Consider the following 18387-nt stretch of genomic DNA (forward strand, 5'->3'; position numbering starts at 1 on the left):
AGAAGTTTAAAATATACGCGTCAAGACTGGAGCAAGAATATGACCCAACGCTTTCCGTAAAGCAGAAGCAATGCCCACAGGCTGCACGAAAATGACTATTTAAATTGTTTTAGAGCTTTCGAAACGCGACTTTCGGAAACCAACACTTCTGAACATTTATAGTGACCTACAGACAGTTGAGGGGGCAAGCTGCACTTTTTTGCCGTATGTGGAACGGAATTGTTGCGAAAAGGCATTGTCAACGTCCGATATGCTCTCTCCTAGTTCATCGAGGCGGTTAATGCTTTCAGGTGAATTTTAGAGGTTTGTGAACGGATATCGCCCCAGGAGACTTTGGCATTGCGCGTTGCATCACCCTCAATCGCGGGAATGTAACTGGACCTATCACGCCTAAACAGGCATTTACAAAGAGATCTGAGTTTACGAAACCCTTTCTGTTACCTGTATAGCCCCCTTTTCTTAGATTTCTTGTGCGCTCGATTTTTCCTCCCCGAAGCTCGTTTCCGTTCAGCAGAAAACCAACGCGGAAAATTGCCTTTCTTTTCGATTTTTTTTGGAACAACGAGTTGAAATACGATTGATCGGTCGGTGATGATGGTGATAAAGATGACTCGCTGATCCAAGGCACATAGGTTACGACGGCCTACTCCACAAAATTTACACTTTATTACAATATTTACAGATAAGCTACAACAGACAACGCAGTACCACTGCTCGAGGAGAGCTCGAGACGAGCCCGCATCAAGCGGGGCTCTCTCGTCCCCCTGTGCACCGAACACCTTGGTTTTATTTAAAAAACTCGCTTCCAAGGAAGGCGCAACCAAAACGACCAATGAGGACACATAATGAAAATATCTGGCCATTCATAGGACATACAGCCACCACAGGCGGAGCTCACAATTTCGCCATTGGCCCACCCCTTGCCCCACACTCCTCTCCCTTCCCCACGTAAACTAGGCGTCAATACTCTCAAAAGATTCGCACCGCAAGCCGGGAGATGGAAAATAAACTAATCAAGTCTGACGCGTTGTTACACCTCTTCGGAAGTGGCCTCAAAGCGCCCGACAAGGCCTACACTCTCCGAACCCCACATGCAAAGACACGCCAGGGGTGTGTCGCGCTTGTGTGCCAAAGACCGCCGCCGCCGCCCCATGCCCATTTTTGCGGCCAACGGTTTTGAGAATTTATGTCCCGTTGTCGCTCTGTATCCGTACATTCCCGAATTATCCATTTCAAAACAAACCAGAGCGTGTCACATTTTCAAAGAAAGCCGTCGCCGCCACGGCCACCATCTTTGTCGAGCATTACGGGCTTTTTGTCTGTGTTCCCTTCAGTGCCGTTTCGATACTAGATATAAAAATGTTTTGATTTGATTTTATTTGACATTTGGCATCTTCGTGATGAGTCCACCAGCGAGTTTTGACCCGGCCGCTGCCGCTTCCGGGTCCGCGCCCGAGCCTGGACACTCAACGCGCCGGCACTCACCCCTCGCATGCTTCCCAGAATGAGGGCCAACCGATTCTCTGTTACCACCGAAGCGCTAAGCAGTGTCCGCCGTCCCGGAGAAAACGACAAAATAATGCCCAGGGAGAAAGTGCTTCCATCTGTAGCGCGTCGCTCCCCTCAGCCCCTCTAGGCCGTGGACGCGCAGTACGGGCCTCTACGTACATGAAAAAAAGAAAAAAAAACATTGCAGGCCAGTCTTAGCAATTACGCGACCCAAGCCCTAAACGTAACACAAACCTACTCAAGCCCAACATTAAGAACTCCGGTTAAAAAATCCGTCTGTTCGTCCACGTCGTTGAGGTTATCTATTGAATTAAGAAAATGAAATAAACCAAAGTAGTCTCCAAGAGCAAAGTCGTAACTAGTGCTTCTTGGTGTGCAAACAGGGGGACTGTGATGAAGGAGTCAACCAGTCAGCCGAGATGGGGTCGTCGGACTCCGGCCGGACTACAGCTGCCAGAGTTCGGTCATGCTAGGGGCATTGGAGTTCAACCAACGTGCGGTAACTGTACTGAGGCAAGTTGACGACCACTGCAGCGCCATCAGATGCGTGAGCCGCACTGTGGCACCGCACGAAGCCCACCACTATGAGTCGAGTGCACCGATATCAAAGTGAGCCCGCACGACACCGCCAGCCGTCCAGCATTCGCCTCAGCTCTGATTATTTATCAGCCTCAGTTGACAGGAAATTTCATTTATTAAGCACTGACTACAAATTGTCGTTTCTATATTTTCTGTGGCTGTGTTGCTGTCGGATGCAGAAAATATTTATTTCTTTGCTACTGCTGGAATAGGTCCAGGTCCAGATATCTTGTTTGCAGGCCAGTTGTAATAAACATACGGACGGTGGTGGCGGAGGGCGCTAACATTAGTGGACTGAATTTCACACAGATAAAAGTGTCGCTTTTAGCCAATTTCGTTTCAGGACAGTCTTCATGAACGCTTACATGCTCTGACTAAATTAACTATTTTTACATTACCTCAGGATTTAGGTTGTATATAAAACAGGCACTCATGCCTGCATGAAGCGTTTTGGCACTCCACACAACACTCGGGCAGATTACATATAAAATTCTTCACACAAAAGTGTGTCCAGTTTTTGACCATGTTTCTCAAAAATAAATTTTCTGCGCGATCAAATTCTCTGATGAGCTTTGAAAGGGCTGATTCTGATGTGCTCGATCGCGCGAGGGCCACTTTACGACCGCAACAGCCTAGCTCCATTTATCCGAGTGGAACGAAATGGATTAGTTACGACTCTCGGATGACACATGCGAAATTTCAGCACCGGGGGACTCCGGACATGCGGTACGCCCCCCTTCACTCTGTCGACCCGCTGTGTATGGTTCGTATACCACACGATTTATATGAAGAAGCGGTGCACCATCTGTTTAATGGAGAGGGTATTATGATATTGCAAATGCAGTAGGCGAAGTACGAAGACCCCACGGAGGGCTCAAGTAGGAAAATTTGGGGGAGGTCACGGGTTCGATTCCCGGCCGCGGCGGCGGCTTTTTTGATGGAGGCGAAAAGAAAAAACGCCCGTGTGTACGAGATTTCGGCGCACGTTAAAGATCCCCAGGTGGTCAAAATTAATCCGGAGCCCTCCACTACGGCGCGCCTCATCGCCTGCGTTGCGTCGGCGCGTTAAACCCTACAATCAATCAAATCAGGAAAATTTGGGGGCATAAACTTCACTCAGGAGCCTCTTGCAGAAGTTTTTATCCTGCAGTGGGCACGAATTATCCCTGCATGGTGATGATGATGATGATGATGATGACGATGACGATGATGAGGGCTAAGAGGGGTGAAGCCTTTCCCTCGTTGTAAAAAATCATACGACGTTAACGGGTTGTGACAATGGGAACGACGGGACTCAATCACACCTCGGGACACGTTTCTGCTGTCGGTGCGGACTCAATAGCGATGGAGAAGCGTTTGCCTTGGCGGAAGTCGGGCGATTTTAGGCCAACGGTTTTATGCCTCAATAGAAGATGCCAGTGTTTTCGGCTGGGTGACAAAAAGGAATGAGAGATGTTATACCGCTGGCTGCAGGGTTAAATTTTTCCAAGTGTACCAGGCGCAGGAAACGGGCGCACTTGTGTAAAAGAGGAAAAATTTTAAATAACAAAAACATTTTCCGGATTCATCTTAACTACTATTTTTTTTAAATGTTTAGCTCTGTTAAGGGTGCCATGCAAAACTATTCACGTCTCGATTTTCTGAAGACTCGCTGTGGGAGGCTGTGGGTGAACTGACCTAAATGTTAGCCTGTCTTAGGAAAACGGAAAAGGTATTCGTATCGCTGGGTACATCAGCAAATGTCGGCCAGTTTTCTCTCCTTATTTACCTTGCAGTGCGCTAATGTTTAACCGTACAGGCAAGCATGGCCGGTGAGCTGGTGCGACACAAGTGGTTGAAACCTGTGGTAATTATCACGCACCTACAGAGTTCGATCACAACGCCATTATGCCCCTGACAGTACCAAAGCACATACATTTGTATACTCAGAATATCGGAACTTTTAGCCAGCGTATTTGGCGAGCAGGCTTGCATGTTTAAACGCTTTGCTTCAACTGTATGTTCAAACACGCAGCACATACCGCTGTAGGGTTTCCTTAATGTCCTTCTAGACCTCGCTCAGGCGCGAAAGTGATGAATCAACGGCCAAAACACCTGCCACAAGCATAAGCAAAGTTCTCCCTACCGGCCTTTATACGGCCGGTAGAGATAAACTAACCCGTTGCGACACGCATTACGGTTTAGCCGTCAGAAAAATTTGAAACTGCCGGCGTATGTTTTTGATAACCAAAATTTCACTTTAAAACCATAAACAACTCGAACTCATAACTAGTTAATATATTATGTATGCTTTTGATAACCGAAATTCAACTTAAAAACCATAAACAACTTGATCTCATGACTAGTTAATAAAATAGGTCGTGTCAATTTGTAAACACGCTATCGTAAACGTGACCGCTGTTTCCTAATTATTGCAACACTAGAAGACGTATACATATTATTGCAATCTGTAGCCTCTACATATTAAGGTAACAGCTTCAGTTTTGCTGTAAGAAATGGTTTAAGTAGATAAAAACGTAAAACCAAGAACACCTACTTGACGCGCCGTGCATTTGGCGTGTCAAGTAGGTGTTCTTAAACCGCTCAGTAGGTGTTCTTGAAACCCACTTGAACCGCTCAGCCAGCATTCGAATTTCCCGCTGTAGAGGGGAAAATGCGAATGCCGGCTAGGCGGGAAATGCGAATGCTGGCTGGGGAAATGCGAAAGCTGGCTCAGTGGTTCAAGTGTGGATGATTGCGACTGTAACTCACAAAAATTCCCTTAAAGTCGCCTGTACAATTGTACACGCCGTGCCGCAAAGGGCTAAATGGGAAGCTAAAAGCTGGAAAACGTTTTGATGTAAAGGAAAGGGCGTAGGTTTTGTAGCTTTCTTGGATTTCTGATGAATAAATGATTTGGACTGGCATTTGCCTCAGCGCTCACGTCCGGTTTTTTTGTGACAATAAAGAACAGGTCAGAAAAGCTCCCAAAGCGAACCTGTGCAACATTTTCGAGTTTAGTCTGTATCGTCGCCATTCTCTTGGATACCTGTTTTGATTGGCTGTTACTTTCGTCACACAGGTTTGAAGCAACCAGGAATGGTTTGTTTGACGCCAGCCAGGCACTGCAGTTCGCTGGAACGAACGGTCTGAGTGCTGCCCATGGCGTAGCGTTCCATTTATGTACTACAGTCTGAGTGCAGGTGTAGAACATAGTCGCGCAGTTGACGAATGAAGTAGAGGGCCGTCTCGCTCAAAGCCGATAGTGTAACGTATCTATAATTTTGGCAGTGGCTTTTGCACGCATGTGCGCTAGTCATAAATAGGTATGGCCGGCTCTCGAGTTCTCCATAACGCATCGTTTGACCGGGCTTGTGCGGACAAAACAGATCAGGGAAATGAAACTTAAATAAATCGTACCGCATGTTCTCAGACATTATATTTTAGTGTGTTTGCCAGGAAAGCTTTGTGTTCTGTAAAAATCACTTCATCAGAAACAGTTGCCGCATAAATTTATAATACATTTTGTACGTTTCTTCTTCTGTGCTTTCTTTAGAAAAGCACTTCAACAAGATCCCCAATACCACGCTTCATGCTTCGTTATTTCAACAATCGTGCAGCATGAAGCGAAAAAGGGCAATGCCTGTTTTTAAGCTTTTGGCATTTTCTGTGTCAGTAAACAACTGTTGCGGATGTAAGTAGTATATCTGTATAGGCGACAGTTTATTATATCGACATCGGTCAACTCGCGTTACAACGGTAGTGTCCCTTTAATGCTGCATGTGTGGTCTTTCTTTGCTGCCTATTTTCCAGCCTTGGATAGCCTAACGGTTACATCGCTAACGTGTTTTAATAACGCTCACAAACCGAGTTCCGTCAAACCCACACAGAAAAATGACTCAACGCAGCTTTAAACTTGGAAAGGAATGCAGACGGTTTGATGGCGTCTACCTTCAAACCGTCTGTCATCTCTTTCCAAGTTTAAAGCTGCGTTCAATCATTTTACTGTGCGTACGAAGTACGATGAAATATCAAATATGGAATCATTCTCTGTGTATGAAATCTTTGTGAGTATAAACGGCACCAAATGCCCTGCCCGGACTTGTGCTTATTCCTAGCGTTACCCGTTGAGGTCTCACGTCGTCAAGAGGTAAACAGGGCTTGCATTACAATCAGTATTTTCATGCAGTTGCATACTTACTTAGCTCCATATATTTACATAGTTGCATACACCTGTGTATAGTTACCTAATTGCACATACAGCGATGTGTTTCTTACGGTATTTTTTTCATCTTCCCACGTACTCACTCGCGGCAAATGCATTCCGCAGACTGAGTTTTCGGAGAAGTAGATGGGGCCAATAAATGCGTAGTGGTAATGTAAACCAAGCTCAACCGAGCCATCTAAAGTATAACGTAGATCGGTTGATGAGAGTTCGTGATAATTGCTGCAAGCATTAAGTTATCTTCAATTGTATTCATTTCGGTTGTCGCAGAATTTCACCTAAATTTAGTGTTTTTTCTGTACAGCAATGGCACTGCAGTTTTAACACGTAGTAGTTACTCTCTCTGCGCACCTCTATTTTATATATTTCACTCGCCGGCTTCGGTGTAACTCTTTACACTTTCCTTTATTTTTAATCGAGCAACATTTCCAGGCAATACTATTCCCCGCGTAGGTCGCTACCGTTATTCAAAATTGGTTTGGTATTCCACAGCTTTGCTTAGAGTGGCACACGGAAAAGCGCACAAGGCAAGCTGCCGTGCGCCTAGCTTTTTTTTGTTCCTTCTTCGCTCACTATGTTTAAGTGCACTCAGGAAGGTCAACTTCAGGCAACTTATATAGAGAGAAAGAGATATTTTATTTAACGTGGTATTGCCATTCCTGCTATTACAGGGCTTGCACCACCAGGTGGTGACGTCTGCGGTGAAGTGATGGGAGCATAGGGAACTGTGGGAGTAGTAGTGACAGGGAAAAGAAAAATAGCTGAGAAGTAGTTTTGTGTGGGTTTTCGTTTGTAAAGTGAGGTTTGATGCTCATGCTTATCCTTCAGGCATCGAAACAGCAAAAGCGACGCGTGTGTTTTCATTACAGTGCGTCCATAACCGTGCGTAGTGTGTGCCTCCGTCACAGAGCGCTCCGGGGTTCAGGTCGTCGTGTATCGGGAAATAGAGGAAAGATTGCTTACCTGCAGCTGCCTGTTTCCCACGAGGAACTCCTTGTTGTTGGTGCATCGACGATCCTTCCACGCGAAGTAGACGCCGATGAACGACGACAGCCCCAGGACAACCACTAGGACACAGTAGTCGGCCGCGTGGAATAGCTGCACCGCCATCGTGTGTAGCACACTCTTCGACCACGTCCAGCACTATCGACGCTTCAGGGATGCAGACAATAGGTATTTTTGCTCTCGTGCATGCATATGCCCGATCTCTTTTGGCCTGGTGTTATCTTCGCGGCACCAAGCAAATTAGAGCGACGAGTGACTGAGATTTTTTGCGCCCCTTTTCTCCACTGTGGAATGTAATAGCGAAGCGAAAACACCAGATATCGTGCTGCGCGTGAGGCGGGTACTGCGCGTGCTGCTCACTGCTGCGCGTGCCGTCGCAGAAGCGGTAAGGGCGCAGAGTGCGACCACTGGAGGCGTTCTGAAAGGTGGTACGTTGACGTCAGCTAAAGGATTTTCGCACCTGTCGTCTGGCATGTGCGCTCATGCTGGTTTCCACAGCTGGTCGTCCAACTCGCCCGCACAGATTTTAGACGGGCGAAATCGTTGTTGTCATACTATAAGGTTCCAAATTGCTAAAACCAACAAGCCGTGTTTTATGGCATTGTTGTTTTGGTATTAAAACTCCGGAGGAAGCAACACCTGTTTTGCAACAGCCCGCGTGAAGGGTGGATAGACGAATGTGCAGGCCTGCTTCTGCATCTTAGAACTCTTTCAAACAAGAAGAAGCACTTGCTGCTCCCCGACAACAGAGAAAGTGCATGACGCGATGTCAAAGAACAAAAATACTTTCAGGGTTTTTTTTTTCTTCTGAGGGTTGAGGGCTTTGCACGGAGATATTCGCATTCCCGCTGACTATTTGCGAGCTGTGGGCTATATATGGTTTCGTGAAGGTTGTGAAATGTTCAAAAATATTGACATTTTTATGTTTCCACACCATGTGTCTAGGCCGGTATGCACTAGGGTAACAGAAAACATAAGTTGGGTTCAATATAACCGTTTTTAGGCGCATAGATGTCTTAAGCCAGGCTTCTAATGAGATAGCAGGTTTTCTGAGGCGATCCTTAGGCCGAGGGACCGCACCACGGGCAGCCGTCATTCGTCGAAAGAAAAACGTGACATGGTTTTTAGAGAGAATAGTCTTTCTTGGGTTAGCTACGGCCGAAATATTTAGTCTGTCTGTCTGTCTGTCTGTCTGTCTGTCTGTCTGTCTGTCTGTCTGTCTGTCTGTCTGTCTGTCTGTCTGTCTGTCTGTCTGTCTGTCTGTCTGTCTGTCTGTCTGTCTGTCTGTCTGTCTGTCTGTCTGTCTGTCTGTCTGTCTGTCTGTCTGTCTGTCCGTCCGTCCGTCCGTCCGTCCGTCCGTCTGTCTGTCTGTCTGTCTGTCTGTCTGTCTGTCTGTCTGTCTGTCTGTCTGTCTGTCTGTCTGTCTGTCTGTCCGTCCGTCCGTCCGTCCGTCCGTCCGTCCGTCCGTCCGGCGATTAAAGCGCGAGGTCATAATAAAATAATTGTTGACCGCGAAGTATAGATATTCAGAACCATTCAAAACTAATGAAACTGCTGGCATGAGTAGTACTTGTCTACAATAATTATCCCGACTACTTGTCAACGCGTAAATGTGGGCTAGTTGGTTCGAACTGTGAAACATGGTTAAGTAGCGCGGTAAAGACGGGACAAAAGTAGAGACCACACAGGCCTAGCGCTAGACATCAAATGAATTTTTACTACACGTATCGAAATATATATAAAGGAGCGCACATGCGTGAACATGCTCAAAACACAAAGAAAAATCATGACAGGGTCAAGTATATGAATTCGAACTTGCCACGTGTGTAACGGAATGCACCACTTGACCCTGGCATGATTTTTCTTTGTATTTTGAGCATGTTCACGCATGCGCGCTCCTGTATATATATTTCGATACGTGTAGTAAAAATTCAGTTGATGTCTAGCGCTAGTCCTGCGTGGTCTCTACTTTTGTCCTGTCCTTATCGCGCTACTTAACCATGTTTCACATTATCACGAAGGAACCTAATGCACCGGCAAAATTTGCGGTCATAACTCATATGACCGGCGTTATTTCCCTTTGGAAAACATGATAGCTTGTTTGTTACTATACCAAATGAAAACAGGCGGCGTGAAAAATGACGAAAACGTATTGAAGTAATCTTAGAGGAGCGACAGGGGACGGGACGAGTGTGAGGAATGGGGGGCGGGAGGGCGGAAGATCGGTGTCAAGGCCGGCAGGAACAGCCGTCTCTCAACGTCATCTGCAGCGAAGGCCACAATACACGGCAAATGTTTTTGCTTTCGAGCGTTCTCCTAATACGGTCTGCTGCAGAAAGTGGTAGCCCTGAGAGAGTGTTTAATCCTGGAAAGTGTTTCTACTTTTTTCTCATTCTGCACCAAATTTCACGACTGCTTTTTTTATCACTGGATAGCACTGGACAATTGAGAAGAAACTACGACGTATCGGATTACACCTACCGTACATACAACTTCGTCGATTTGGTACGGTGATCATGGCATCACTCAGAGCCGCAATCGTCATGGGTGCATTGCACTCCCATCTTTCTCTATGCTCATCTCTTTCTATAGCTTTGCGAGATGGAAGTAGAAAAAACACATTGAGTCGATTTCTGTTACGGGGATCTGGAGGCCCCTGGCTTTATTCTTGCGCAGACATTGACAGCCCTATTCATCAGACAGACTTCAAATCACATATGTGATTTTCTCAGCATGATTTCCAGTGATCGTCTCTGGTTATAAAGGAAAAGGGATCATTAGGACAAGACCAATTTGTGTGGGCGATGGTGGCGGGAATGGCGCGCGGTTGGCAATGGGGGGGAGGGAAAAAATGACGGGTGAATATGATAGAGGCGCAACGAGGGGGGGGGGGACTCGTCCTCAGTAAGCGCCTTGGGCCATGTGCATTAGGAGCAAGGGGATATAGGCGGCCGGTGAGGCGTAAACGGGTCGCTACGTAGCGATAGTTTAGTTGGCTATCTCTGCCTGACCTGGTACAGTGGGACGGGCCGACGCATAGGGCAGGTTCGGCAAGTGTGCTCTCGAGAACCAATATTGGCCGCCTCCTTACCACCCAGCCTTGTGCGAGCACGGTAGGGGCTCATATCTGTTGTACTGAGGTAGAACGAAGATTTTAACGATCCATGGTCTCATCGAAACCTATAGTTGAAATGGAAATGTGCACTTCGAATCCGACGCCCTGTACTTTTCCCCGTTGATTGCGTTATGCATATACAAAAAAGAATTTCCTTATACGCACGGTGGAAATATTTTAAGTTATTCTCGAATAAAGATCCTGTTGCACGCAAAATAACGCGTTGGAAGAGTTCTACACAGAAGCTGCTTTCTCGGTCCTAGAAATGTGTTATGTGTTGATTTAGGAGCCTTTCGATCTTAACAATAAAAAATGCACACCACGTAAAACAAGTATGTAGTTGCTTAAGAAAATCAGAAATGAAAAGTCCATTAAGGCTGTTATCCCCGCCAGAACGCTTAAGCTTGCAAACGTAAGGAAGTGTGCATACCAGAATGTCGCGTTTATGAAATGGCTAAAATATAATATATCAAGACAAGTACTTGATACGTATGCAAAATTCATTGAGGTCGACTCTTGGCGAACTACAGTTATATTGGTGAAAGGATGCGCCACAGCTGCATGCATCCATTCACGACACAAACTAATAATACAGCAACGGAATAATAAGCAATAATTTAGTGTATTAGGATTCAGTTTCTCAGCAAATGCACCTGTCGTCGCAAAAAGAACGCTGTTGAATCCATTTGAGGTGCATTTTTAGTAAACGCCTAGAGAAACTTCGTGTCTCTTGACATTGCTGTACTACTTAAAGGACACGTACGGTCTTACATTCAAAGTAGTCTGTTGTATTTGCATCAATTCACTCATGTAAATCATATGCCATCTTGGAGCCTTGGTATGCGCTTATTTTGGAAATGCGCTGATGAAACGAAGGCTTGGTGAGGATAGAGGACAAAGCGCCAGTGAAATATGTATTGAGGAACACGTAACTATATGCACATACTATATCAATCAATCAATCAATCAATCAATCAATCAATCAATCAATCAATCAATCAATCAATCAATCAATCAATCAATCAATCAATCAATCAATCAATCAATCAATCAATCAATCAATCAATCAATCAATCAATCAATCAATCAATCAAAAAATCTTTATTCTAGAAACAAACTGGAAAGGCTCCTAGGACTAAAAGCTGAGTTACGCAGCTTGACGGGGCAGCCAGAGGCCATTACAACACATGTAGGCGACACTGGACAGTGATGTATCATAAAACACAGCAAATAATATTGAGGCTGTCATCCCAAATCCGATTTCACTTCCCAACAAAATTTAGGGATTGAACAAGGGACATCAACGTGCAACAACTGCATAGAATTGCGGGGAACCTGTTTTACAATCGAAAATTCGAGGCTCTTTCGCCACTGAGTGTGGATGAACAGCGGAGCTGTAATGTAGTGGTCACTTTGTAAGGACGGTCACAAGGGGTTTGTTGTAGCTTTGCTATACACTGCTCGCCATACAAAGTCGCCACTGCAGGAACTGTTATGGTCTTTGGGTGTAGTATACACTGGTGGCCAGCATGGGCAGCCGACCGCAGGAAAGAAGCGTCTCCGTGCAGCGAATTCGAAATCCGAAATACCGGTTTATTTGTCAGCCACGCACGCCGTTGTTCGTTCCGGGCGGCGAACCTTCTCTTTGGTGGTGGGCTACGTACTATAGATCTCCCCTCCTCTGAGGGGTTGTGCTTGAAGCAAGCCGAATATTGCGGGTGAAAGCCTTGCGGCGCCGGCAGCGAAAGACCGTGAACGACATAGGCATAAAGACCTCAACCCCAACTGTAACGCCGAAGCCTGTGCGTAAATTTATTCGCAAGCCGAGTCCCCTCCCAAATATGAGATTTCTCTCGCCCTACTCAAGGCCGTCAACTTGGCTTGGCACCAGGCCAATCTCAACGTCTGTTTTGGCGAAACGCAAAACACGGCAATTATTAGTTCCCTGTCTAAAGATGCTGCGAAAACCCTCACCCAAGTGAAGCAAATCAATTTTAGCAATGTAAGCAACCCCGCGCAACTCTACGGCGTCGCCCCTGATGGCTCAGCCGAATGGTTTACCCGAGGAGTACCGCTACGCCTTTCTGAAATGGTAGAAAATATGAACCAATACAACCATGAAATCTACAGACGCCGAAGATTGGGCCAATCCAACGTTACAGCTGCTACCTTCTCTGCCTTCGAAATCCCTTATTATGCCACCCTCTTTTTAACTGAATACCCGTTTCCTGCAGAAGAAGACAGTTCGGGTCTGAGACCTCTGCGATCAAGTCGGACACCGGGCGATATCATGTCTACACCCTAATGGGAAATATTTCCACCAGTGTGGCCTACCGGATCCCCGGGACGGACACGCCTGTCATCCCCACGGCACCTCCTGTGGAGCGTTCGACCTTACGGCTGCCGAGGACTGCCCAAAACGCTGTAGCGAGCCGTTCCAGATTAAGCAACAAACGTTCGTGACACGCCGAGCAGACGAGCGGGCCTCGAGGGCAGACCTGCAACCACAGTGTGGACGATAGCGAAATCACTCCAGTGCCCAATCCCAGGGTAGGCAGAAGCATTGGGGTTCGAAGTCCAGGTCCAGCTACAAGAACAAGGCGTCCGGGCAAGGCACGAGCGGTACACAGGTGAGCTTGGCAGAAATTGTTTGTATCCCTGCTTGAAGCAATCCCACAACCCCTTTACACCTTCCAGAAAACTCAAACTCCATTGCATGCCACGCATGTACACAGCAAAAATCACAAGTTGAACAGCGATCCAAAATCGCCACCATTAAGGGGAGCTAAGAAGCCCTAAAAAATGCACAAGCTGACAAAGGAAAGATATCTTACCGGCTAGATCAAGGACAGATAGCAACCATAGATACAGCCTTACCTCCTTCCACCTCCACAGAAGAGCCACAGAGTACTGTCATGAATCTGCTCACCCAAAAACTGGTCCAAACCCAAAAAAAAACTTCCCAGGAAAGCCAACCCCTTGGTTGCTCGCAACCATATACAGCATAACGACGGTAACAGATAAAATGAAAGTGCAATATGAGGCAATCCGAGAAAACATGCAAATGTTTCAGCAAGAAGTGCAGAAGTTGCGCGAGGAAACGCAAAATCTGAAGCAGGAAATGCAGACAATATTTGTAAAGTGGATCGTTACTCTGCTCGTGTAGGGGAGGGAGCTTGAGGCTACCAACGGGCGCAGCATTTCACCCACTTCATATTCGCGTGACCTGTTGGCAGACAGCAAACACTCCGCAGCCCATTATGCTGACCCAATGAAGTAGCAACGTGGATGCCACCGCGGTGATCCCGTGGAATTGCCGTGGTGTCAGGGATAAAGCGGAAGTCTTGCAATAAGACCTAGAAACCCTCGACACACAGCCAGACATTACACCTTTTCAAGAAACCGATGGCCCTGATAGACTCCTCGGATTCTTCACATACACGGAACCGTCAGGCAGGTCAACTGCAATCCTGGTCAAAAGGAGCATAGGAGCAGTCCAACACCTTACGCCGTAAAAGGAATGCAAACATACCCTGATAGAAATGATCCCGCGAACAACCGATAAGGCAATGAAAATATATGTAATAAAACGTACTCCAGACCATCCAGAAAAAATCCGGGTGTCGTGGAAACCATCGAAGAAGCCTTCATGATCGCAAAAGTCTCCCCAACACTCAGCCTTGGAGACTTCAACGCGCCGTACCAACCCTGGGCTACGCGTACAACACAAAAAAGGGAAGGGCCACCGCCAACGCCATTGAGCAGCACGACCTAGCGCTACTTTCGGCGCGGTCACACTAGCCCGACCATCGGCTGATTTCCTCGACGAACACCGTCTCGGCGAGCTGTCGGCGGCCATGTCACACTGCACCGATGCCGACTGTTGGCCAACCACTTGAGTGGTCGAGAATTCTGCGGAGCGTCGGTGTTTGAACGCTGTCGGTTGACTCGCTTGTCACACAACGCCGACGAACACACCGGACGGGGAACCTTGAGCAATCTTGGTTATGGTATTGGCGATTCCGCGGACCCCGAGCCCCCAAACATAAGCTGGAACCAACCGTGGTGATGTGTTGTATAGTGAAGGGTGGAAGCCTCAAACGGTGGCCGTCGGAGCCCATGTCAAGCTCCAGCGAATGGGCTCCCAGTCTGTTTACCAGGCAGAGAGCTCCGGGACCTCTTCAGCTATCAGGGTAAGGCTGACGAAGAAAGTACCCCCGTCCCCTGATTCTATACTGTACCATACGGTATTTTCTAAACCCGCCTTAAGCGTGCTCGGTCCCTGAAGAGGGGCCGCACAGAAGTCTCTTTTTCCCCATTGCCATCCTTAACCTTTCCTGAACCGAACAATTGTTCTCGATTTCTTGTGATGGAATCCTTCAGTCCAGCACCTCTTGCATAGCAGTGAGTCTTCTTGATCGAAAAGTATCTTGAAGCAATAAGTGCAAAATCGAATGAGGGCAAAAAACAAAGGACTGGTGAATTCCTCATCGAGGTAAATGACAAGCAGCAGACGACAAAGGTTCTAGCTCAGACTAGACTGGCTGATCTAGACATTAAGGTCACACCCCCTCGGAGCGTCTACAGCTCGCAGGGTGTGATATCCGAGACAGATCTTCTGAACGAAACGGATGCGGATCTCCTTGCGGGCTTGAAGAATCAAAGTGTCACTGCCCTGAGACGCACACTATCCGCAGAGACGACAAGGAAGTTCCCACCAAACACATCATCTTGACTTTTGACCGCGAAGTACTTCCACAACATATAAATGAAGGCTTTATACGGTGATCCATCCGTCCGTACATCCCGAACCCACAGCGCTGTTTTAAGTGCCAGCAGTTCGGGCATGGTAGAAACTCTTGCCATGGCCGAACGATCTGTGCAAAATGTGCGGTGCATGATCATCTGAACGAACAACTGCCCATCCGACACCCTCACTTGTGTGAAATACGGAGGCCCGCATGCAGCGTGCTCCTGTAAAAGTGAAACATTTGAACTGGAGAAAAAGATAAACATCAAGGTAATTGAGAACATCGCCCCAGAGGAGCGAAAGACGTTCGCCTCTTTCCCTCTGGGGAAGTACGCCGACGCAGCTCGCCGGGGGGCGGAGTGGTGTCTGCCTTCCACAAGGACCCAGTTCAGCAAGTCTGACCTAGTCCCGACCCCCCCCCCCCGTTGGGTTGCCGCAGGCAGCGCAACCCGTCACCACACGGCTTGCTGAGGCAGCAGCGGTTGTGGTGCCAACCACCTCTGTTGGGACAGATGCCGCTCCCGCATCTGCTCCCCCCCGACCTTCAGTTCGTTGGAGGGTGTCGAGGGTCAGGCATCGGCTCCCATCGCCACCGTACTGCCCGTGCCACCTCTGGCGCCCCCGACTCCCTCGGTGGTGGCGGGTAGGAAAGGGCCCCCGAAGGGTGGTCAAGTCTTGGTGGCCCGGCCCGTCAAGCACCTCTCTGACATCTGACCAGGGGATGGACGTCGGGCCGTTCTTGCCTGCAACGCAGCGCAAGGAGCGGTCTCCGACTTCCAAGCCTGCAGAAAGACCCAAGAACCCCAATCCCAGAGCAACAGCCCTGAAAAGCAACGCATGAACACACACACAATCCAGTCATCCTTAAATGTAAATAATGGTAACAGAAAACATCCTTCAATGGAATTGCAGGTACCTCCTTAAAATCTTGACGATGTATATGAGATGCTGCATGCCAATCAGCCAAGTGTCATTTGTCTCCAAGAAACTCACCTCAATTCCAAACAGAAAAATTTCTTAAATAGGTACATGGTATTCAGAAAGGACAGGGTTGGCTGCACTCGCTCTTCGGGCAGTGTGACCATTGTCGTCCAGAAATCATTAGCATGCCACCCCCTCTCTTTAAACACTGTCCTTGAGGCTGTAGTGATCCGTACCATAATATTTAACAGGCTGACAATGGTATGCTCCATTTAGATCTCTCCTGACTTAGATCTCTCCACCTCTGAGCTGCGATTTCGAGGCACTGGTTCACCAGCTACCAGAGCCATACATCCCTCACATGCGACCTTAATGCGCACAACTCTCTTTGGGGTTCCTCCCGAATGGATGCCCGAGGTCTCCTGATAGAGAAGTTTCTAAAATCCTCTGGAGCATGCGTTTTCAACAAAAAAAATAGCATACATACCATAACTTTGGACACAATACATACTGGCATCTTGACTTGGCTATTGGTTCTACAGCTCTCTTCCCATGTCTTGAGTGGGGTGCGGGCACGGACCCATATGGTAGTGACAATTTCCCTACTTTCTTAGCGTATATAGGTACAGGCCAAAGCAGTCCATCTTCCCATAAGAGGTTTAATGAATCAAAAGCAAACTGGAGCACATTCACCAAAACAACTAAGCTACACCACGCATCCAAAAAACACCTACCCGTGGAAGAAGCCGCCCAACTCCTCACGGCGCACATCCTCTACGCTAGCCAAAAGTTCATTCCCCAGGCCTCCAGTGCGTCTCGCAACCCAAGGAGGCCCTACTGGAATGAGGACTGCAGGCGGGCGCGAGAGGCCCAGAACAAAGCCTGGGGTGTCCTTCGCCGGTACCCCACGTCGGATAATCTCATCTCGTATAAACGGGCGAATGCGTTTTGAAAGCATGTGCATCGTGAGGAGAAAAAGGAGAGTTGGCACGCCTTCCTCACTTCCATCAACTGATACACAGACACTCACAAGGTGTGGACAAGAATACGTAAACTTAAAGGACAACATACACATAGCCTGCCCCTGGTCAGTGCAAAAGGGGACACAGTCGAAGACCAGGCTAAAACACTTGCGCAACACTTCCAACAAGTTTCCAGCTCTGTACACTACACAAACACTTTCCTGAAACATAAAACCGCTTGTGAAAAGTGATCTTTCCATGATAATAACAGCTCAAAATCTGGTTACAATTCTGACTTTACACTCTATGAGCTGAGGGCTGCCCTGAGCACATGTAAACATTCAGCTCCAGGCGCAGATAAGATTACACACACCATGATTCAACACCTACACCCAGACATTCTTGAAACACTCCTACACCTATACAATAAAATATGGCTTTCGGGGCACATTCCACACTCTTGGAGGGTGGCCATATTAGCTGCGTTCCTGAAGGAAGGGAAGGACCCTTCTAATCCCGCTAGCTATCCGCCCATCGCCCTTACAAGCTGCCTGTGTAAGCTCCTTGAGAAGATAATAAACAGGAGACTTGTGTACTTTCTTGAGTACAACGGTCTTCTCGAGGGCTGCCGGGCAGGCTTCCGGCCGGGGCGATGCGCGAACGACCAACTTGTCGCCCTTGAATCATACATCAAGGACGCTTTTATTCACAAACAGGTTTGCGAAATGGTGTTTTTTAACATTGAGAAGGCCTAATACACCGCTTGGCGTTAGAGGATCCCCAGTGACCTGACGTCTTTAGGTGTTTCGGGCGATATGCTCAACACCCTTGCTAGTTACATGTCTGAAAGAACGTTTCGCGTAAGAGTTGGTAATGAACTTCCAAGGATTCATGTGCGAGAAAACAGCGTGCCGCAAGGTGGAGTTCTAAGCTGTACCCAGTTTATAATTAAAATGAACTCTCTTGGTAGGGCATTGCCACCTAGTATTTCTTACTCTATGTATGTAGACGATGTGCAGATATCTTCTAAATCTTGTAATATGTCAATCTGTGAACGCCAGGTCCAGGTTGGTGTTAAAAAAATTGCCAGCTGGGCAGACAAGAATGCTTTTAAAGTCAACCCAGAAAAACGTTCTTGCGTTGTGTTCTCCAGGAAGCGCGGAATCCATCCGGACCCACATATTACTCTTAATGGTGTTTCAATTCCTGTTAAAAAGAAGCACAAGTTTTTAGGCGTAATATTTGATAACAAGCTAACATTGATTCTACACTTGGAACATCTTAAGCAAAAATGCCTAAAAACTATGAATATTCTCAAAGTTCTCTCCCACCAGTCGTATGG

The 18387-nt window shown here is 47.4% G+C and overlaps 1 protein-coding gene across 1 annotated transcript in view; it reads right to left on the reverse strand.

The window, feature by feature from the left end:
- LOC144179592 (sodium-coupled monocarboxylate transporter 2-like) overlaps positions 1-7713 on the reverse strand; it is a 146872-nt gene extending 139159 nt beyond the window's left edge. Inside the window, exon 1 of the mRNA XM_077708005.1 lies at positions 7256-7713. Coding sequence (XP_077564131.1) covers positions 7256-7402 — 147 coding nt within the window. The 5' untranslated portion in view covers positions 7403-7713. The remainder of the gene's footprint in view (positions 1-7255) is intronic.
- Positions 7714-18387: the final 10674 nt, after the last annotated feature.

This window comes from Haemaphysalis longicornis, unplaced genomic scaffold (assembly GCF_048455015.1).
Source record: "Haemaphysalis longicornis isolate Haplotype H1 unplaced genomic scaffold, Haemaphysalis longicornis Haplotype H1 scaffold_4, whole genome shotgun sequence".
Lineage (NCBI taxonomy): Eukaryota > Metazoa > Arthropoda > Arachnida > Ixodida > Ixodidae > Haemaphysalis > Haemaphysalis longicornis.